This window comes from Serinus canaria, chromosome 12 (assembly GCF_022539315.1).
Source record: "Serinus canaria isolate serCan28SL12 chromosome 12, serCan2020, whole genome shotgun sequence".
NCBI classification, from domain to species: domain Eukaryota; kingdom Metazoa; phylum Chordata; class Aves; order Passeriformes; family Fringillidae; genus Serinus; species Serinus canaria.
In genome coordinates this window covers 7,430,498-7,453,580 of record NC_066326.1, presented here as the reverse complement: position 1 = coordinate 7,453,580, position 23,083 = coordinate 7,430,498, and the positions used below count along the sequence as shown (strand labels likewise).

General features: G+C 40.4%; 1 protein-coding gene across 1 annotated transcript in view; it reads left to right on the top strand.

Moving 5' to 3' along the window:
* PTPRG (protein tyrosine phosphatase receptor type G) overlaps positions 1-23,083 on the top strand; it is a 383,561-nt gene that overhangs the window by 187,679 nt on the left and 172,799 nt on the right. Inside the window, exon 3 of the mRNA XM_030227885.2 lies at positions 20,892-21,071. Coding sequence (XP_030083745.2) covers positions 20,892-21,071 — 180 coding nt within the window. The remainder of the gene's footprint in view (positions 1-20,891; positions 21,072-23,083) is intronic.

The following is a 23,083-nucleotide window of genomic DNA, read 5'->3' as shown; positions in this document are numbered from 1 at the left end:
TATTTGATGCCTCTGCCATCTGCTCTAACTTTCACTTTTCTGCTTCTTTTGTTTCCCCCTCTTTTTAATATATTTGGGTTTAAAAATGTCAACCAAGAGAAAAGAACATTTTTAATGGGTAGTTACAAATATACCTAGAGATCTCCTTGCTGTTAACTCTGGAGTATGTTTGGGACAGACTTCCATGTATCACCTCTTTCTGGTTTTGTCCCTCAATGGATTTCCCTATTGAACTGCACTTCTTTTTCACTTTGCCTGGTGAACTGTTTCTCCTAAAGACATTCACTTGGATTAATGGTCCAGCCCATCCTGATGTTCACAGGAGATATTTTGCAAGTTTGTCTTCTAAAGGGTAGATGCAGAGAAAATGGCTCTCTGTATATTTTTTACCTTTCATTTATTTCCAGCAGCTTTGCTAATATGGACAGCCTGCAGAAATATAAATGTGGCTATGACCAGGCTTGGTGGATATCTAAAATTTAAACAATTTTCTAAACATGTGCCAGGAATGAATATGAAAACACCAAATTTGCCTGGATCCTTCAGAGAGCCGTTAAGAATACACTTTGTCTCCAAAACTAGGAATTAATTTGGTTTGGAATCTTCTTAGCCCCATTTGGTTTATGTGATAAATGGATGTATATAGATGTAAAAGGGGCCTATATAATGCATGCATACATGCACAATAGCAACACATGCACATAAACATTTACAGTGTGCATTAAACTTCTGATTGATTTAGGCTTCAGAAAGAAGCTCAGGCTATGGATTTTTCAATGCTTCTCACAGTAGTATTTCTCCTTTTGTGTGGGAGGAAATAGCCACTGTAAAAGCAGGACTTCACTGGAATAATTAAAAGCAATTAGGTCAGTATGTTTATAAGTAGTCTAACAAAGTGTCTACTGAAAAATAATCAGTGAAATTCTGGTAGTTCTGCAGGGGAACCTGTGAGGAGAATGAATACACAGGGGAGCTCCAGTCAGCGAGATGTGCAGTCCTTTAGCACTTAGCAAATCAGCTGACAAAGGGAGCTTTGAAAAGAAAATCAATTTAGGTAAAAGAACGCATTTATCAGAGCTTGATTAATGATGCAGAGATATCACTGGGAAAACAAAGGTTTTCACCCAGCTGTTTCAGAGTGCTGGCTGTGCCCAGGACAGCTGTGTGTGTGTCAGGCTCTGTCCTGCACCACGGGACACACACAGAGCACCCTCAGCCACCTGCCCAGGTTTGGGCTTGTGCACCCTTGGGGATCCAAGGTTGGCATGAGGAGTCCATGAATGGTATCTAAGAAAAAAACCCCACAATTATCTGTGGTTTATCTGCACTTACTGGGCTGTGCACCCACCTTGGGAGGTGTTTGTAGAGTACAGCTCAGACAGACTGCAGCTCCCCAGCCTTACAGCCTTTGCAGCAGAAGGAAAATCAGAAGCTGCAGGATGAGGCACACAGCCCATGTAGGAGATCCTGTGCATGTTTATGTCCTTTCTTCAGTTCCTCATTAGTCTTCAAAATGTGGTGGGTTTTGTTTGTTTTGTTTGGTTTTTTTAAACCTGGTTCTCAAGAGTTTTGTGACCCCAAGAGTTTGCTATTGTTGCAAGGAAATGATGCTCTCTCCTTTTTTTTTTTTATGAGCAGTTAATGTTAAATAAATTGAATTTTAATGTTTACTATGGTCCCAGAGGAAGGTGAAACCATTACCTAATGACCATAATGATGAACAGATTTTATTTAAATTTGGAATAATATTTGATCTGCTGCGCTATTAATGTTGATGCTGTTAAAAAAACCCCTCTATAAATACAAAGGAATAAGTGTGATTAATGCAAGCAATATGAAGTTGAAAGTGATATAATCTGTTTGAACTGCAATTTACTTCTGTGCAGGTTTAGATGCTGAATCTAGCTATAAAAGCTTCCTAGTTTGTAAAAGCAGAATAGCACATTACCCTACATTTATCTCTTCCTTTGGAATATTCTTCCCTTAGGTTTATCTAGGTGATAGAAAGGGATTAGTAATTATCACAGAATGATCTTCCAGGATTTAAAATTCATAGTTTTGTACATCAGAGGTTTGGGTTTTTTTCATTGAAGGGATTTCAAAATCTACATCAAAATTATTTTAATGATGTTTAAGGTGTATATATGTATGCCTTTTCATATATGATCACAGAGGAAGTTCCAACATTTGGTTTTTCTTGAAAATAGTTTTTAATTGATAAAAATATATGAGAGGTTTATAAAACAGGAAAGCTAACTCCTTATGTAGCGTTAGTTCCCAAAAACTGCTCAGAGAGATCTTGTTCACATGAGTTTCAGAGTTCCAAAAAACCATATTTCTGTACTTCTGTGTAGGACAGAGCCCTGGGCCATGCCTGTGAGGTTACTCTGGTTACAGATGCTGCAGAAAAACAAGAGTGCTGCACATCTGGCCTTGGTGCTCTGGCACTTAGAAGACCTTCTGTGATCCCTTGGGCTCAGAATGCTGGAATGGTGCCAATCTCACCTGCTCACACAAAGCCAGGATTTGCAGCAGACCCTCTGTGCTGAAATCTCATTTAAATCTCTGTGTGTGGTGCTTGGGGCTGGATGCAGCTTTCAGTGCTGGTGTAGGCTTCCCTGGTGCTGCTGAGGGAGCGAGAACAAGAAACCTGGGTCGTAGGGGCCTTCCAGGGTCCCTGTTAACATCTGGAATTGCACATGGAAGGAAATTGCAAGCCCATAGAGGCTCTGGAGAACAGCTGCAGCATGTTTCCCATAGTTAAAGGGGAATCATTATCTTGAAATACAATCAAATTAAATAAAAACTGGCCTAAAAGTCTTTTATTGTTTCTAACCTTGGCTGTCCTGCCATTATATTTTCTACAGCCATGATTTATGAGAGAATGAGGTGATACCACCAAACTGGTTGTACTTCACGTGGGTGCTGCAGATCCCAGCCAGATGCTGATGATAAATCCAAAGAAAATTTCCTTTTATCTTTTTTAGCATTAGTGCTGGGTGCTGTTTGGGACAGGGGTGGTTGGGGCACTCTGTTAAAGCTTGATGTCCTTGTGACATTGGGGAAGGAAGCTCTCAGCTCTGAGATGAGGCTGCAGTGATCACCCACAGCCTTGGAAGTCTGCAAGGGAGGACTGACCTGGGCCTGACTTGTGCCTTGCAGACTCCAAAGCATGGGGCTGTTACCACTTGAAGAGGTGTTGTGCCATGTGAATCTGGCAAAAATGCCCTGTTAGCCTGGGAACATGGACCCTTCATCCTAAACTTGGGTGGGGCTTCTCATGGTAGTGTTTCGGGGTGAAACCTTTCCTAGCTCAGCCCTTTCATTTTATTTGTGTATCAATTAAGAAGCTACCTCTTAAGAGACTCTTTAACTATCCCTGTGAAGTACTGACTGCTTATGAGGGTTGAAAATGTTGTAGTCTCTGGTAATCCTCTCTAATGTCACCAAAATGTCCTGGAACTCCTACAGGCACTGGAAATCCCTGTGGGGTCTGTGTTGGATGGGCAGCCACAGGAGCAGAGATGCTGCTTCTCTGTAAATGTTTGCATGTGTTTACCTGGCAAAGAAAGCTCAGGACATCCAGCTGTAAGGACTGTGTGTTAAAAACTGAATTAATATATTGTCACACAGATTAGAACGGAAAAACACACAGCCAGATCTCTAATGTCTTTTCTTTACTCTGCACATTGAATAGCAATTATTTTATGAAGAAAGTACATGGTAAATATTTATAAACAAAAAAGGCAAACAGTGAGACCACAGTGAATAACTGACTATAATATTGGAGTCCTGTTTCAGAATAATGTACAATTGCATTCCTCACTATAATAAAGTTCCTTCTTTATTTCACAGAAAGTTATACAGTTGTCAGTGTTCACTTCCAGTGGGGTGACACTGGATATGTTCTGGCTAAATTTTTGTTTAATATCAAGGTAGTATTCTTGTTCTATGCATAAAAGCAAGTAATCTTGAAATATAGATCTTTTTTGGGTATAGTAATTACTGCTTCTTCACCAACTGGAAGAGCAATTAAGCCCCAACTAATGACCAGTTTTCTACACTGTAGTTATTATGCTCTATCTTAATAATAGTTATCTCATCAAATAGCTTTCTTTTTTAGAAAAGAAATGTCTAAATTCATTACACATTTTATAGCTACTGGTCAGAAGAGCTTAATGCTTTTATCTTTTAAGGCAATTTTAGTTTCTTTCTGTTCTCAGGTGCATCTGGTTCTATTTAGATTTTTTACCCTCTTTAATTTGTCTTCTCTGGTCACCTTAGAACATAAACCTGCTTTACATGCAGGGCTGGAGCTGGAACTTTCATCTGAAATAATGACTTAATGCCAGGCAAGGGAGATGCCCTGCTCTGAGGGCAGATGCCTGTAAAGTGTGAATTTCATTCTTTGCCTTTTAATATAACAAATTTTGAGAACTGGCATTTGGTAGGTTGGGGGGTTTTGGCATTCCTTTTTCTAACAATTTAAACTACCACATTTTGAAACATCTAAGCAGTAGCCACCAAGGTAGAAAGGGTCCCTGCACTCTGTGGTTTGGTGAGGAGCAGCTGGGAATAAAAATGGCCCATAGGGGTGAGGCAGCACTGCCAGGTCTGGGAGTTTTATTGTTGTTCTCACGGCATTTGGTGTTTTTCTTTAAGCCACAGCTTCTGGAGTCTTCTAATGAGAGACAAATTCATCACCCTCCGTGTAAAAAGGCAGCAGTGGTTATGGGAGAGGAGCTTGAATGTCTGTTCCTGATATTGCTGACTTGGGGGGGGGAAGTCTCATAAAACACCCCCTCAGAACACTTTGGTCATATTTTTGTAATTAAGTATCATCTTTCAGAGATGAAATGCATAGGATTGGGAATGCTGTAAACAGAGAGACAAGTTCTCCATCCAAGGTGATCCCTTTTTCTTCCCAGTGTGTTCTGGCAGCCCCTCTGCAGGACTATGTCTCTGTGTGACTTGTGGGCTGAGAGGAAAAGCCCCTGCAGGGGTAGTTTTAACATGCCATATTTTTTTTTTTTTTTTACATTGGTGTGTTTCTTTGTTTTCTTGTTTTTATTTTAGAAGCAAACACATCTCACATGGGTTGAGATGAATTAATCCTAATGCTTTGTTAAACCACGTTGCCACAATTGTAATCAGGGCTAACTCAAGGCAGAGATATGAGAGAAATTGAAGTAAGTCCTATGGTTACTTAGTTCTCCTGTTAAAAATTCTTAACAGTTTAGAACTGAATTTGTAGAAGCATTATTAAATAAACTCTGGCTGTGGCATGTTTGCTTTAGGACCTTGTTTAGCAAATCACTTTAGTAAATACATAATGTGAAGCCCATGAATGATATTTTATCTGTGCAATGGATAGAGCACACAAGTGAGTGCTCAGTGTCCAAGATATGAGGAGCCCTTGAACTGGAACTATTCACACAATTGAAGTTAAACATTTGCTGAAACGACATTGGATTATTCAGCTATTTAAAGTAAAGCATGTGCTTTAGTACTTTGCTGAATCAGAGCCTATAAAAAGAAATGTTCAGAAAAACATGTGAATGCTGAAAATGGAAACTAATGTCTAGTTAGCTGATATTGTGTGGCTGCACAAGTGAGCTAAAGCTGGGTGCGAGACCACTGTTGGCTGGGTTAGCTCTGTGCATCTCACATCCAACCTCCACACTGTGAGCTTTACTCAGGAGTCTTTGTGCTGGCTGCCTGGGGTGAGTAAAACAGAAGTCTATTCTAGGGCAATAAATCCACTGCTTAGTTTGCAAGTCATCATACCAGGAGCATTATGCCACATGATATGCGTGCTATAAAATGCAAGGCTTCTCTGAACCACTTAATCGAGGCATAAACTGGAGCTGTGAGGTAAACTCAGGAGGCTGAGTGTGAGTAATGATCAATAAGATGTGTCTCAATAACTCTTAAATTAATAAACTTCTACTACTGATTTACTAGCTTCTCTGTGTTAGTGGAGTTCTAAGTGGTTACATCCAGAATTTACTTCAGAAGAAGCCCTGCTTGCTTTTTTGCTGCGGTGAGAACCTGAAAAGACCAGTGAGACCAGAAGTAAAACACAGCTAGTATCAGTCACTGATAGTTAAAAAGAGACATAAAAGCATTGGTGCAACCACTGTCACAAAGTTTGACTATTTGCATGAGCTTCTGTTCCTTAGTAAATAATCTCCTCCCAAAGGTGTGCACCAGGTTGTGTTTCTGAGAGCAGGGACTTGAGGAGGACATCACAACTGAGGAACAAACTGAGAGCTGTATGTGCTTTTAAGGCAGTCATTGAAGAAGGCCTGGAAAAGAATAAATCCTATTTTACCAGGAAAAAAACCACAACAACAACAACAAAAAAACACAAAAAACACACAAAAAAAAACCCCAAAAACCACACGTTTTATTGTTTGGTAGTATGAAGTTTATAGGTGTCATCCAGAGTGTAGGTGTCACCCCCATTCTGAGACAAGTAGCAATCCATGGATTTTCATTTGCTTATAAAGACAATGGAAGTGCCTCCAAGCCAGGCACTGAAACACTGGGTGTTTGGCCCTTGGACACCCAAGTGAATCCATGTGTATTAGCCCAGCTCCTGGTATTGATGGGTTTGGTTTCTTTTGTTATTTCCCCTGGATTAGATTCTTTTTTGTATTTATCAATAAAGTCAGGTACTCTGGAGTACTGCTAGGATCAGTTGCTCAAAGGTAGTGAGACTGAACAAAACAAATCAGGGGACATTGAAAAAAGATTGTAAATTTTTTTTTTGTGTGTGTGTGTGTGCACTTCTAGATTTTCCTCTGAAACCACAGACCCTGGAAAGTTTCTAGTTTAAAATGCTGGACATGATTCATTCTCAAGAGACCAAGACTTCAGTCTCTTGAGTCCACCAGCTATGGCCTTAATAAAGTCATTAAATTGCTTAAGACATGCTCTATAATCAGGAAAGTTGTGTTTAATTATACATTTTGGTCCTTGTTCGCACATACTGCTGCTGCAATTGCCTTAAAATACTTTGAATACTTCTAACTTCTTCCTATACATTTGTACTGGAAAGAAATTCCAGTCATGGATTGAAATCTATTTTGTGTTTTACTTTGAGCAAAATAAAACCAGAAAGTCTGTCTGCTCCTCAAAAGGCTCCTCCTGGATTCAGTGTAAGGTCACAGATACCACAGGAATACCAACAAGTGCAACAGTGCATTGCTCAGCATGGTAGGAATTGATCTTGTCCCCACAGTGAGCCAGTCAGCATCTGGATTTTTGTAGTTGAAACAAATAAGGGTTGACCTGAAGGAAGAAAAGAACATTTTGAATATTTGTGTGTGGTACTTAGGCTGGATTTGTTGATCTGTTTCCCCCCACACTTTGCTTTTTGAATGCTGAAAGTCCGTTGACAAATTCTGTCTGAGCTGAAAGAAGGAATCCAGGCTTTTGGAGGATATCTGTGATTTAGAGGAGACAGGATTCTGATCCACACATTTCTGATCCAAGAAATATCCTCAAATTAGGGCAGTGGAGGGCTCTGTTTGGGCTCTGTCATTGAACCCCCAGCCTGGCTGACTTCTCTGAACAATAGTTCTGGGCAGTGGGTGGCCTTCCCTCTGGAGAAAAGTTATCCTCACAACTGCCTTTACTGATGAAGACCCTCTGCAAGTGTCTGGATTGAGAAGTCTGCATCTCCATCAAGGGAAGATGCTGTGTCCTGAAGATCCCCTGGCAGGCAAACAGGGCCTGGGCTGGACACCTGCTGGGCTGGTGTAAGATGTAAGCTGCAGATTGAAACTTGGAGAGCAATTAAACATGGCAACAGACTTTAGGAAACAAAACCAAAAAGCCACACACAATGACTACTCAAGATTTGAGTTCTTCAGTACTCAATACCTTTCTGAACAAGGTGAGAACTGTTTTCAAAGCTCTGAGAGGTGGCTTTATGAAATATAGTGACTCAGGCTTGTCATGTCAGTATGTGTTATCCAACTGCTTATTCTGGCATGAAAACCTGTTAGTTTTCACTGATACTGTAGGAGTGGAAAACCAAACAAAACCTGAGATTCCTTCCCCTGGAACAGAGCAAGCTTCAGCAGTCTTTTGGAAATATTACAAGGCTTTCCTTGATTAAGTGAACTGTTTACAGACCTGGGTAGCTATCAAGGATGCCAGAGGTTAAGTGAGATAATTTATTTTTGATGATTATCCAAAAAACCAAAATCTGGTTTTTATTCTGTGCATTAACATGCCAGTTAAGCAAATGGAAATACTGTTCAAGGAACATCTAGTTCATAAATGAATAAGGATTTCAGGCCTGGAGTAGAGAATCTGTACAAACTGTGCAGCAAAGGCTGCTCTGTTGGAGTGTGTGGTTTTGCATAACAGGTGAACTGAAAATGATGGGTATGACAGGAGCTATATTTAAATGAGTTGAGTTGAAAGCAGTGCAAGAATAGAGGAAAATGATATACACAAATCACAGTGAATTCTGTCCTCCGCAGATCTATTTCTTTTGTCCCAAGCAAAAATTGCTGTGATGGAACATGAGGAACTAACTTTTGGGACCGAATGAGCCGAAACAACAGTCTGAGATTGGCAAAGGTACATGACTTGTGGCATGTGAAGAGGAAAGAAACAAATGTCTTCTGGAAAAAACTGATGAAAAGAGCAGTTTCATTTTCCAGGACTTCAGAAGGATTTTTAAGGATTTTTTTCCTTAGGTAGAAGGAAACTTTAAGATCACAATTTCCAGGGTTTTAGGTCAATACAGTCATTCAATTTCTGAAAGGTCAAAGTTGGAATGAAAAATATTGTGAATGGGTCTTTACACAACCAAGTTTCTGGGTTTTTGTTGAGTATTTTCGCATATATTTTGGAGTTTCAGATACTATTGGCTTAAAGGAAGGACCAGGAAAGTGCAGAGCAAATAATGTTGTTTTGTGCAGCACTGGCTGGACTGCAGCAGCATGGTGTGAGAATCTCTTGCTTCCCAGCCTCTGGTACTTGAAAAATACTGTGGTGTGATTAAAATCATCGTTTAGGGTATGTTCAAATCAGAGGAGAGCTCCAGAGGGCTTCAGTGTCTTTATATTCTCAAGGGAAAGTCCTGGTGTTACCAAACTCAGTGCCAGTCTTGTCACATCAGTGACACCAGTCTGCACTGGGGTTAGCCCATCATCCCCACACTGCTTCTGTCCTAAGTCACCATCTCTTTGTACCTTAATCTTAAATACAGCAGTAATTTTATTCCAGTTTTACTTCTTGACATTACTGAAATGACTTAAATATTTCAAGTCATGTTCCTCAGTGGACTCATTAGGTGGGGCATACAATAAATTTCATTTTTTTATTTAGGGAGTTTTCACTGCCATTTCTCTAGGCTTAAAAGCACTCATGCTTTAAATAGCAATTTACCTTTTTTATTTTGCTGTAACAGTCGAAATGCACTGGTTTTCCATACTTTCAGACACCTGCAATCTCATCTATGCTGCATTGAATTGAATCTCCTATTTGCATTGTTTGGTTTTTTCCCCCCATTTTCTTTTATACCATGTGAATCCTGTGTCTGTCCTTGTTACATCAGGCTTCCACAAGAGACAATCAGGTTGATCTCCAAGCTCATCCTTTCAGTGAGCATCAACTACTTACCAGGTTTCCCCCCTAAAGAAATTTCCTACGTGTGGAGAAAAAATGGTAAAAATGATCCAATTTTTTGTTACCTCTCAAGAAGCTCCTGCTGAGATGGGCAGTGTGCTGTCTGTTAGCATTGTAACAGAAAGAGCTGCATTTTTCCTTAAAAGAGCTTTGTTATGAAGTTCATTTGACTGAAAATATTTTGCATGCTTAACTACCTGCCCGTGAATTTTTCTACGCCAAGTAATGTGTCAGGAGCTAGCGGAGCATAGTAAGTTAATTACTTGTGTGCATACTGTGAAGGAAAAGCAAACAGCAAGGCACCGGTGATAGGAAGAATGAGACTTCATTTCAGTCACCAGAGATTGTGTTGTTAATGAATCCACTCAATCAGCAGGGAATTGGTAATGTAGATAAGCCCAGGTATGGCTGTGTACCGATAGGAAGATTAGTCCCTCAACCAAAACATTGTTTTTAGTGAGAGTTTGCTAATATTGAATAGTTTCTCAGAAGCACCAGTGAGATAAAGTAACAGCCGGAATAATTATGGCTGTCTCGAAAAGACATGATGATGCTGATGATCTTCTAATGTGCTCTGCAGACACCATATAAATCCAATATCTTACAGATTTCACAGTGAAGTGATACACTCCAGATTCCATTTTACGCAGTGTGTCACCACGGGCTGCCCAAACGCTGCTGTGACTGCAGAGCACAGGGGGCTGTGTTCAGAGCTGGCTGCTGCCTTCCCCACACCGGACAGGGAGGGCTGTGCGAGCACCTGCCTTGCTTCCAAGCATCCTCGGTGGCAGCAAGTGAAGTTGCTCCCATGGGAGGCTGTGGGAGCTGCAGGCAGTGAGGTGGAGGAACAGGTGATGCCCTTACATTGCACTCGGGAAAATTCATCCTGGGAACATCTGCATCCCAAAGCCTGCAAGCTGCACTCTGGGGTGACCGTCCCCAGATGAACGGTTCCTGTGGTGCTGGAGGAAAGAACTTTTATCTCAGCTAGGGTAGCTTTTGGTTTTTTATTTAACTTAGTGTTTAAATGTGCACCACAGGTATTGTGGAAGTGAATCTCCTGCAGCACTCACCCTGACTCCACCCATGACAGCAGTTCCTCGCTGCCAGCTCTCTGCAGCAGCTGGTTTTCCCCCAGAGCAGCTGTTCAGGTGTTTGTGTGCATTTCCCTGCAAAGGGCAGTGCTGACAGAAGGGAAGGGGTCTGGGGTGAGAGAGGGGTTGCTGCCAGTGCCCTCCTCTAGCACTGATGGGTCACTATCTAAAACTCGTCTGGAGAGAAGGGGTACAAGCAAATAGGATCCACATTAGGAATATTAAGTCCTTTTCATGACTTTGATTTGGTGGTTTTTTTGGCTTTGTTTGGTTTTAGGGGGATTTTTTGGGTGGGTTTGTTTATTCCTTTTATCCTAACTCTGGACTTTGCTAATGGAAAAGGAAAGCTGGTTTGGAGCAGTTTAAGCCATATAGTGTAACATACTGGAAATGACAGATATAGAACAAAAATGAGAGAACCAGTGGTAAATGTTCTCTGTCAGCCACAGAAGCAGTGGCTTCTGATGGAGTACCTCAGGCTGGACACTAGGGCTACTTATTGTCTTCCTATTCATTCCTCTTAAATTAATGGTAGAAACATAGACTGAATGTTAATAGAAGTTGAGGGCAGGGTTCACGATGTGTCATTAAGTAAAAGCTAGCAATCTCCCAGCAGCTCTCCTGGGAGCTATTTTACTGGTGCACATTAGTGACAGGGACAGCTGGATTGAGAAGGCTGTTGGAACAGAGATGCCATTAAGAACTTACTTGGGCAAAAGTTGATTTTCACCTAAAAAGGCAATATCACAGCAAAGCCAGTATTTGTCGAGATTTGATGAGTGACTTTGGGGACTACTGTGTTTTCTGTGATGTGATTAAAACAATGAGGTCTTAATCTGGTGGCTGTCTCTGGTCAGGTTAGGATCAACAAGGGGTTTTGAAAAGCTGAGGGTGACATGTTTCAACAACAGATAATTTTATCTTCCTGGCTTTATTTTTTAAATCCACCCTCCACTTAAGGACACTTCTGTTTTTTGTAAAACCTCAGCCAAAGCAACAAGTGAAAATCATTTTTGTAGTAGGTTTCTTTTGAAATGATGAGTCCTTTCACCAGTGCCTCTGGATAAGCTTTATTGATATCAGCCCTCTCTCCCTTTATTCCCTTTCTATATTGCTCTGTGCTCTCTGTGGGTGTTTTATTAACTTGCATCCTGCAAAAATTCAATAAAAATATACAGTTTTTTCCTGTCTTTCCTCCTCCTTTTCTTTTTTTTCCCATGCTGGCTTTCAGAGACAGAGCTGTGGGGAGGGCTTCTTTGGTTAGTTACGAGGAACAGATGGGAATCAAGAAAAGGTACTTTCTGTTCCTGTACCCACCCAAATTGGAGGTAATTAAGTTACAGTGATGCATCATTTACGTTAGCAGTTTCTTTGGTGAGATCAAGCCTATTAAGGGTACATGTGAGAAGTAATAGGACTCAAGTCTGTGGTGCTTTGAGAAATAACTGGAAGTGGGTTTTTTATAAATGTGTTTGCAGGTACTCTGGCACCAAGATCTGTAGTGGGACAGTTGAGTCTTGCACAGCTTTTTATCTCCATAGCTCTCTTGAAGTTTTGAGCAATCCTTGCAGCTGCTCTGATGAGACAGGTGAACTTCTCCCTTTATAAAGGAAGGGAGTGAAATGGAGCATGTAGCTCCTGGTGGTAGGAAGGAGACAGAGAAGCAAGATGGGAATTTTAGATTTCCTGACATAAATGTCACGGTGTATTACTGTCACTGTCATTCAGTGTTCATGTCTGAGCCCCTGGGCAGGTTCAGCAGCATGGGAGCATTGATGCTTCAGCAGGGTCTCAGTCAAGCCCTCAAACAGCCAATGATCCACAAAGGGGTTTCTGAGCCCATCATGTCTGTCCTTGCACATTTTCTCCTTGCCTCACTACTCCTGCAGCCTGAAGTGTGTCTCCCACACTTTTAGCTCAGCAAATGCTCCCAGGGCTGCTCCCCAGTTTCAGCTCCAGATCCTGTGGGGACTTTCACCTGCAATGCAGTGGTAAGATCACAGGCACAGAGTGGCTGCTTGTCTTCCTGGCTTGTCTTCCTGGCTTTTGCCTGCTCTGGGTGTTGGCAAAGGTTGCTGTAATTAACACTGAGCCAAATTCAGGTCCTCTTGCTTCCTTTACTTTCAGCAAAGTCTCACTGAAGCCCCCAAAGCCTCCATCTGCATCCAACAACTCTTGGGTGGGAAACTTTCTCACCCATTTTCTTCCTCTTGTTTGCTCAGATTTATTTTCTCAGAACTTTGTTCATGCTGTGCTTTCTCCTTGGAGTAGCACAGATGGGACCATGGTTTACATCAACATTATATGAGCTTGTGCTTTTTCATATGTTTAATTCTATGAAATGCCAGACTCATTTCTTCTTTTATCTTTGCTCTCTGGAAGAAATTATGTTTTTTTTTCCTTTCTCATGGGAAGGTTGATCACCTTTCTGGTATGTTAGTGCCAGCTCTGGAAGATGGCCTTGGAGCAGAAACCATGAAGCAAGGTGTTACAGAGCAGGGGAGGTTAGCCCAGGGGGATGCATCTGTTCAAGTTTGAGATGTTTTATATTATGTTTGTCTTACATTGTTCAGTTCAAGCTTTTGGAGGCAGCAGCTGTTTGCTAGTGAGGTTTGGAAGAATGGAACCCCTCTTCCTTCTGCTGCATTGGGGCACTAGAGCAGTATAAATATCCCTGTTGTCAAGGTCCATCATCATACAGCTATTACCCTGTAAATGAAAAAAGGATAGTTGAAAAGAGAGACCCTTCTCCAGAGAAACTTGGCCTGGATGTGACCTGTCCAATGCACCCATTACTAAAATCTGTGTCTTCCTCCCAACAACATAAAGTGCTCTCACTCAGCTACTGCATTGATTTGTAATACATCTTCATTCTGTGATTTCCATTAGGATTTATACTTTTCAAAATTATATTTAGGAAAAAATCTATTTTTATGTCTGTCCCTAGTCTTCATAGAGCTTTACTGAACTAGTATAAGAATAGAAGAAAGGTAATTTACGATGCCTTCATATAAATTAATCTCCTGTTTTTCCCTTATATTGTAAGTTATCACCTCGTTTATTATATGCAGCTCAGGGTGAGCAGTTTTAAAAGGCCTCTGACGGATATGAAATGAATGGTGTGAGATGTCAGATACATTTATTAAAAATGTAGAAAATGATAAAAAACAGAGGATGTAGATATACATTGTCTCAGTCACTTGCCACCAGCAGGCACTTTCAATACCACAATTTATCCTCCCACTCAGTGAGTTCTGCATAATAATTTTATTGATATTGTTGTGCTCTGTGCTCAGTATAAATAATTTTGAAATATTAGTTGTTAAATTCAACAGGTCATTAGGCAAGTCTATCTAGAGTTTATTGTGTGAGACACCCCTCAAAAAGCCCCAAACTATTTTGCCAGCACAGCTAAACTTGGTAACATTTTCACTTTTGTGTGGTGGTAAATTATTCAGCTCACAAATGCTGAAACTTGAAATGCTTATGGAAAAAGCTTGTTTTAGTAATTACACTTACTCCACTTTTTTGTGAGCTTCTTGCAATATTTGTCCTAAGGTCCTGGTGTTTCTTAATTTTGGATATTTATCATATATTTTGCCACTGGCAGGTTGATAGGTACAATGGGAGCTTCATACAAGATTCATGGCAGCTTTATACTTTTTTGAGGATAAAAATTGGGATGCAGAAAGTCTGTATATGGGGGGGGAATATATAATAAAAAATTCACTACATTTGTGACTGTGTAATAGAGAGTAGTTCACTAAGGAATATGAAGGTTGAAAACACATTCAAAAGTTCTCCAAAGGTAATTGAAGGGTTAGGAAGTTTAATTAAAAATCCAGCAATAACTGTAGCATCTGTGGATATGAAAATTTAAGGAGAACATGCATGGCACTCTGTCTTTCAGTTTAAAAGCTGCAGACGTTATAGGAGAGTTTATATTTAGGAGCATGATTTAAAGCCTTTCTTTGTGATTGCCACATTCTGGCAGTGTGACAGTATCACTGACACCATTGGTTTTGAAGATCAGCTTTCCTTCCACAGCCCTGTGGCTGGCCAGTGCTGGAGCTGGAGCTCTGGTGGCATTGGTGCTTCTGTGCTGCTGTTGCTGGTGGCTCAAAGGTTATCTAAATCTAAACCCTTTTTGTTCCATCTTCCTCTATTCTGTGCTTGTTCCAACAAGTACTGGTTGATATGCCTTACTGGAGATTGTTCTTGGGGAAAGTTTCTTTCAGATTTTTTGACTTCTCAGAAAACTGTCCCTGGTTGTTTACACCTCTCCCAAGCCTTGCACACCTTCCCTGTACTGAGCTTGCAAATTGCTTGGACCTGTTTGTGTCTCAGCAAGCTCTTCAGGATCTTGCCCTTGGTATTCGGTCTCATTTTTCAAGCAGTAATTGGAATTTTCTGCAAGCACGAGTGTCTCATGTTAAACAGAGTGATGACAGAGAATAATAAAATGAAAAGCCCTTTTCCCCCAGGGCAGGAAATCTTTGTTCAAAGCAGCACTGTGAACTCTTAACTACAGGCTCTCCTTCTCCATCCCTTTGATTTTGGTATGCCATCACTTTAGAGCTAGACAGTATAATTTCAGCAACTTTTCCCCCTAATATAATGATTTAAAAACGTGGCTGCTTTCTCTGCAATGGGAAGACCTCTGAAAGATGCTGCTGATTTTTATCAAGGCTTTCAGGGATTTTTATACCTTTACCTCTTCAGCCTCATGCTAAATCAATCAGCAAGAGATGTGTCATTCAAATCATTCTTTTCGGCCTTGTATCGAAGTGCAGTCTTTAGGCTCCATCCTACAGATTTCTCTTTATTTCTGCTTCCCAGGAGGGGACTGCAGGTGAGAGGAGAGGCTAAAGGGAAGCTGATTTTTCAGCCAGTTTGGATCTGCAGTATGTGCCTTGCTTTCTGTTACTGAAACAGCTCCTTTTAAATGGCAAACAGCAATGATGAGATCTTCTGGCATCAACTAACAGCTTCAGGTTTTTTGGTTCCAAATAACAGAGAGGAGCCCTGGGACTGAGATTTCTGAAGGATCTTAAAATGCTTCACTTCTGTCGCGAATTTCACTGATACTTGTTTGTTTAAAACAATTTTTTGCTGTTTGAAAATCCAGCCTGCTATTGATGTTCATTACTTTGTAGCTGAGCAAGGGCACCTCTTCCTTGTTCTTCCTCTGTGTGGGAGAAAGGAACTGATTTTGTTTGCTGGTGGTGACATTTCAGTGTTTCTTGAGATTTGGCTCGTGATGGAGCAGTTCAAGTAGGGCAGAGATTCAGATCTGTAGCATTGCTCAGCTAAATGCTGGAATGCTTGGGCAGGTCATAGCTGCCAGTCCCTCAAAGGGGAAGCATCTCCATTTATCCAGAGCCTGACAGAGGTTCTTACCTGCTGTGCCCCTCCAGAGCTGTGCAAGCAAAGGCTGGGATCTGTGTTTTCATCTGAAGAGGAAATACTAATTCATTCTGTTACACCCTAATAACTGGTTGGATTTTGTTCTAAGAGAAACATGGAATTTTCTCCCATATTAAGATGATGGGATAGGATGTCTCCATGAAATGACCAAGCTAATTGCAGAAATGAGGGGGTTTGATTGCTTTGCAATCATTATTACCATTTTCATTCAAAAATGAAAAGTAAAGAGGCATCGAGCACAGACAAAGATTTGTCTGAGGTAATTCTGTTAAAAAAAGGACCCAAGAAGACCAAATAATAAAAAACCTCCAAAATTAAAGCCTCCAAACTAGTTCTTTCCATGTCAGGCCTGAGATTTAAAATCACATTTTTGTAAATAGGTTTAGAAAAAAAGTGAATTTAAAAAAAGTTTATATTTCTACTTCTTTATGAATGAATGGTAAAAATCATATGACTCCAAATTTGCTAATTTCTGTTAAACTATATCTGTGTAAAGGTATATGTGTTACAGACCAGTTTATATCAGAGTAGCTGATCCATTAATTAAAAAGTTTTGCAAAATCAAAATGCCAGTGTTTTTAGTAACAGATGTTTTAAACAAAACCTGTGTGAGAAAAACAATATATTTGACTTTTTTTTAAGTGGAAGTTTTTATACAAGCTTTAATTAGATTTTGGCAGAATGCATTACTTTAATGGTTTTTCATTAATGAAGACTGCTCATTTCTTTGTACAGTAAAAAGAAGAAAAAAGTAATCTTGGATTATATTTAAGGAGCAGACAGTGTATTAAAAAACTATTAAAGTTACTGCAGTCATTGACAGAATGATTTTGCATGAGAAAAGAGTCTAGGAAGCATCAGGTAATTTCAGACAAGGATGGCTGATAACATCTCTGGCCTGGAGTGTGGGTTGAAATGTGTGTGAGACCCCAGCTCTCCTTCCAGCCTTGGGAGCCCTTCTGTCCCTGATTTCAGCAGAGGAAAGCTCAAGTCCACAGAGACCTGGCTGCCACCCCAGCACACCCTGCTCTTGCACTTGGCTGATCTGGGGTGGATCCAGCCCTCCTGCCCCAGCTTTTGGACCCAAACCCATGGTTTCCTTTTCATTTCCTGCATCTCCCAAACATTTTCAGTTATCATTCTTTCTGTGCTGCCTCTGCATCAAATATTCCAGCTCTAGGATGGGGCTGCTTGGTGTTTACCTTTGCCTGCAGATTGTCCCCCCATCTCAGTGGAAATGTGTGTTATTTGTTAACACAGGTGTGGGCTCTTAACTTGGCTTCTGAAAACCGAATTATTTATCAGCCTTAAAAGGCCAACTCAAATTCATTTGAAATTTTATTTGATTTAAGTCACCATGCTTACTGTTGGAAAAATGAAATACAAATAGCCATAAGTTCCTGTGTTTCAGATGGGTAAATGTCACACACAGAATTACAGGATTTCTTTTTTTAACTAGGTTTAAGTGAAACAGAGTCTTTATTTAGTGTCATGTTTTTATTTAAAGTTCTAAAAAACAAAGAATTCAATAAAGCAAGACAGGTGTAACTGCAAATGATTAATGATATAATTCTCAGTACTTTATAAAGTGTCTAACGCTGAAGAGATTTATACAGTGCAGAATGGCAATTGTGCTTTGATGGAAGGAATAGGTAATCAATATCTGCAAGCTTGGAAAAAGTGTTCTATTTCCTCCTCTAATGATATAGGGCTTTTTGCAAAGCAAGGATGTCTGGAGCATGAGACACTTGGAAGAAGAATTAATTTGAAATCTGTAGTGGAAGATCAGTTTTAATTGAAAGAGCACTTGAATGTCCATGGAAAAAAACAGGCAGTTGGGCCTGAACCCTTCTGATGGCCACCTGGGAATTTGTGAATCACACTGCACTATTCTTGATTACATTTTATAGGTTGTCGAGTGCCTTTTTTTTTTTCTGGGTAGGAGCTATAATTTATTTAGTACTGTATCAAGCTCAAAAGTTTCCCTCTCCCCTCCCTGGCCTGCCTTCTCCTTTCTGTGGTCATTGTTAAAGCTGGAGCAGCCCCAGTTCTGCACTGCTGGGATGGAGGTGTTGGGGTTGTGGCCCCTCTATCAGTCTCAAGCTGCAGCCATAATGGTGCAGGTCACATTGCATGTAGTCATTTCCATATCAAAAACCTGTGAAAGAAATTAATGGCAAGCCCAGCCATTAATGAAATCCTTAAAATCCTGGGCTGATTTTAACTAGCAGGTCGTGAACCTCTAAATCAGAGCTCAGCCTTATGACTGTAATTTGTGATGTCAGGACTTGGAGTCACAGCACCAGCACTAAGTTGAGGTTTTGAATGGCTGAGAGAGTTTCATTGCATTAGATTTTTTTTTTTCTTTAATAATTCAGCCTGAGTATGGAAACATTTTATGCATGGAAACTTATCCTGTCGCATGAAGAAAGCAGATACTACTAAGCTTTATTTTGTTAGATTATAGATTTACAAGCAAGTGAAGTTACTGTGTTTATCAAAAGAGATTTATTGCTATTAAATTAATTCAAACAACTTAATTTAAGAAAAAAAAAAAAGGCTTGTTTTTTAAAATGAAACAAAGCTTTGAAAAGTTTGTGAAACACTAAATTTCAGCAAGAGTCAGTTCAGGTACCTGAGTCACTTGAGGTCTTAATTCAATACAGTGATTTGTTTGTTTACCCTTATGGCTTATTTTATTCATTTTGACAAGGCAGTTTTCACTGCAAATAGGATGAGAACTGGCTATACTTAAAATATATAAATAAATAAATAATTGCGACAAGATGCATGGAAGAAACCCTACTGTCTCTGTTAAAATGAATCTGCCTACTTAAAAAAAGGAAAAAATTCCTCATTGACACCAGAATACTTATAAAAGAAAAACTGGAGTGCACAGCTCCTTTTGAATGCACAGCTGAAACCACTGTGATAGCCTCTGTGGGCAGAGTGCTTTTGAAAAGCTCACCCCTTGTTTATAATAAAGCCAGAAAACGAGAGCTGGCGGGTTTGATTATGTGTAGTGCTAGATATTTAAAGCAAATTCCCAAATTTCATGGGGTAGATGCAAGGTTATATGTAAAGTAAATCTGAATTTCCAATTAACTCACTACAGACCAATTACTAAGAGCATTCTGATTGGAGAAAAATAGCTGTGCTTGAGTAGAAGACATTTGGTTTCCACTATATAGGGGTTTTAATAATTCTGTTCTCCTTGGTTGTGGTACATTGGGAAATAACTGAAAGCAGCTCTTGCTGACAATATAAGTTGAACCCCAAGATAAACAAAACTGATTTTTGACCTGGCCAGATGATGTAAATGATTTTTAAATGATATTGCAATTTTGACTAATTGTACTTGAAAGTAAAATTTTCTTATTGTCATTTGGGTACCAGACAGCATTTGTGTGTGATGAGTATAGCAAAATCTTGCTATTGATTAAGTGTCCTGCATCAGCTCACCAGAAGAGAACACTAATGCACTTTGCAACTAGACAGATTAAAACCCAGAGGCCAGAGAAACTGGCCAACCCAAACTGCTGGGTTTGGATGGCCTAATTGAATATACATATGCTGCTCAGATGCAAGGGTAATAAATGCACATTGGTGCCTCATTTCCTGCTGGCTGCCTACTGAACAGACCTGCTGACTGTAGCTCAGAGGTGTGACACTGGTGTGACATCAGGACTCTCAGGAGAGCAGAGTTACTGGGTTGTAACTTGGTTTTGGTAGTTGAGCTTGGGCAAGTTGCTTCCCTTCTCAGCCATCATCTTCCCTGTCTTTACATGAGAATAATGTAGCTGATTCCTGCTGTAAAGCACTTTAAGAGCTGTGAGCAGCAAGTGCTTTACAAGAAATCTATGCTGTCATTTCAGGAGCTTAAACCACTGCTTGCACTTATAGGAAGATAAGCTCTCAGTCTTTGTTAATACAAATTAAGGCTTGGAGAAGCAGGTCATAAGAAAAATTTGAAATTAATTTTAGATCCTCCTAAGAGTGGTGCTGAGGGTCCCTGGTGTACTTGTACATCTTGGGCTGGTATGTGGTGTGGATGACAAGGTCTTTGGCTCAGACTTTTTATTTTCCATATTATTTTAATTGTTCATCAAAACCATAAAACTCATGTTAGAATAGCAACAAAAGAAATTTACTGTGTATTGTCCTGTTTACTTCTTCCAGAGTAATTTTTTCCCCATTGTTGTTTTCTTCAAATTTACTAACATACATTTAATTCTTTCTTTTATTATTTTCTGGCTTCAAAGCCTCCAAAAGAAATGAGCTCATTAATAAAGATCATATTATCTAAGCATAGTATTGCAAGAACACAAGTTAATGTGTGTCTGTTACATTATTTGTCCATAATGAAAAGATAAACTATACAGAAATATATTAAGGCTGGAGCTTTAGGGAAGTTCCTGGAGCAGTGTGGTAATTGATAACATATGCACGGGAGGAGCTTGGGAACTGCAGAAAGTTTTCTGGAATAGTTGTTTTTTAAAAAAGGCCATTGTTCATTACTGCCAGAGGCAAAGTTGGAACACAGCACAAAGCCAAAGGATTTCAGTCTCCTCATAAGTTAAAAAGTCTTAACCTCTTTCAAACGTGGGAATTATAACTGTGGTGGAGTTACCTGGGGAGCTTAAGTGCTTCATCCTCACACTTAAGAGTTCTGCAGCACTGTGGAGCCACTGGGATGCTGACATTGGTGTTTTTTCACAGGTACCTATGGTCCTGAGCACTGGGTGACATCCAGTGAGAAGTGTAGGGGGTCTCACCAGTCCCCCATAGACATCGTCGACCACCTGGCCCACGTTGGAGAGGAGTATCAAGAGCTGCAGCTGGATGGCTTTGACAATGAATCTTCAAACAAGACTTGGATGAAAAACACAGGAAAAACAGGTATGTTCTCTTCTGCTTGTCTCCATAGCCCGACTGCAGTCAATTAAAAATTCAAGCCATGTTCCACCCTCCTCCTTTTTCATTGTTCTGTTGTTTGGGTTTTTTGTCTTTTTTTTTTTTAATGTAATTTTTCAGTAGGAGCCACCTACCTCTGCCTCTGCATTCTCTGCAGAGCTAGTTCTACAGATTGATTTTAAGGGATTTTTTTTTAAGGGCTGCTTTTTTTTTTGGTGCTTTTTTTTTGTTGTTCTCAGTCTAAACGAATTCTCTTGGTAGTCAGTTATTCCTCAGAATAAAAGGCAGTGTAAGAGTTTCAAGGTGTAACCTTGAATTATCAGCTTTGGGAGGCTGTAACACCTAATCCAAAAGAATGCTGAGATGCAGGGCTCAGGGGGAAGGAGAGGGGAAGTCTTAGAAATTGGAAGATTTTAGAGAAGAAAGAGCAATAACTGCTCAGAGTAGTGGGGGCTTATTAATGTTTTTCTGGTATGATTATAGCACCGTGTTCTTCACTGAACTGAACCCTTTTCTGCTCTGTCTGTTCTGGCTTTTAGAGAAAAAAGAGCAGGCATGAGTACTGCTTATTTTTACCAAAACAGTTCAACGAAAGGTCAAGGTTGATTTATATGCAAAGCTGCATGCATTTGATTACTCTTTAATTCTAAAAACGTAAAAAGCAGAAATTATAAGGCCAGCCTCTTCATTTGACAAGGTCAAGTATTTTTAGGGAATTGGATTAAACCATTAATTAATTCAATTTTATTTATTGGAAGTATATTTTTATCTTTATTAACATCTGACATGCATCTATGTAGTGCTCTCTGTGCCATGTCTCCTGTCACAGGTGGGCTAGCTGGACCCAGGGCATGTACCTGCTCTGGAGTTGGTGGCTCAGCTGTGCACACAGTGTGACCTCAGGTACACCCATCAACTCCAGGGCACTTCACATCTGAGCCATGGCCTGGAGTTCAGCAAGTGCCTCAGATCCAGCTCCAGCAGTTCAGGATCTTAGCAGGAGTTATTGCCCCTCAGATGAAATGGAGTGGCAGACTGTGGCTTGTTTTCCTTCACTACAAAGCAAATCCAGTTAACATAAACCACCACCAAGCATAGCTGGGGGTTTTGCTGAATTTACTTGGGTTTTTTTCCCCAGATTCACTGAGAAGTGCTCCTGTTTGCTTTGTACTCCTGAGTTGGTTGCCCTTGGTAGCAGCATGAGGTTTAGGCAAGGTTGAATGCTATGGAAATTTGGTGCTTAATTAATCTACTCATGTTATGCACCCTGCCCTTTATGGTCAGAGAGGCTGTTTGTGGTAATCAGCAATAAATGTAATTAGAAAGATCATGAAAAAGTGATGGTGCTGTTCTTCTAAGAAGGACGTTAATGCTATCCTATACATGCAACATTGCTGCACATACAATGGGAAACCATGTTAGAATCATAAAATCATTTAGGTTGGGAAAGACCCCTAAGAACATTGATTCCAACCATTAACCCAGCACTGCCAAAGACACCACTAAACCATGTCCCTAAGTGCCACCTCTTAAATACTTACAGGGATAGTGACTCCAGCACTTCCCTGGGCAGCCTCTTCCACTTCTTGGCAACCCTTTTGAAATTCTTTCTCGTATTCAATCTAAACCTCCCCTGGCAACAGTGGAGGCCATATCTTCTTGTCTGTCCCCTGTCATTTAAGAGAAGAGAGTGACCCCCACCTGGCTGCAACCTCCTTTCAGGGAGTTGTAGAGAGCAAGAAGATCCCCCTAGGCCTTCTTTTGTCCAGGCTGAGCGCCCTCAGCCTCCTCAGCATTTTCTTATCAAACTTGTTCTCCAGACCCATTCCTAGCGCTGTTGCCCTCTCTATTCACACTCTAGCCCCTCGGTGTCCTCCTTTTAGTGAGGGGCCCAAAAGTGAGCCCAGTGCCAAGTACAAGGGGACAGTCACTGCCCAGGTCCTGCTGGCCACGCTGTTGCTGGTACAAGCCAGAACCTTGTTCTGTTGAACTGAAAA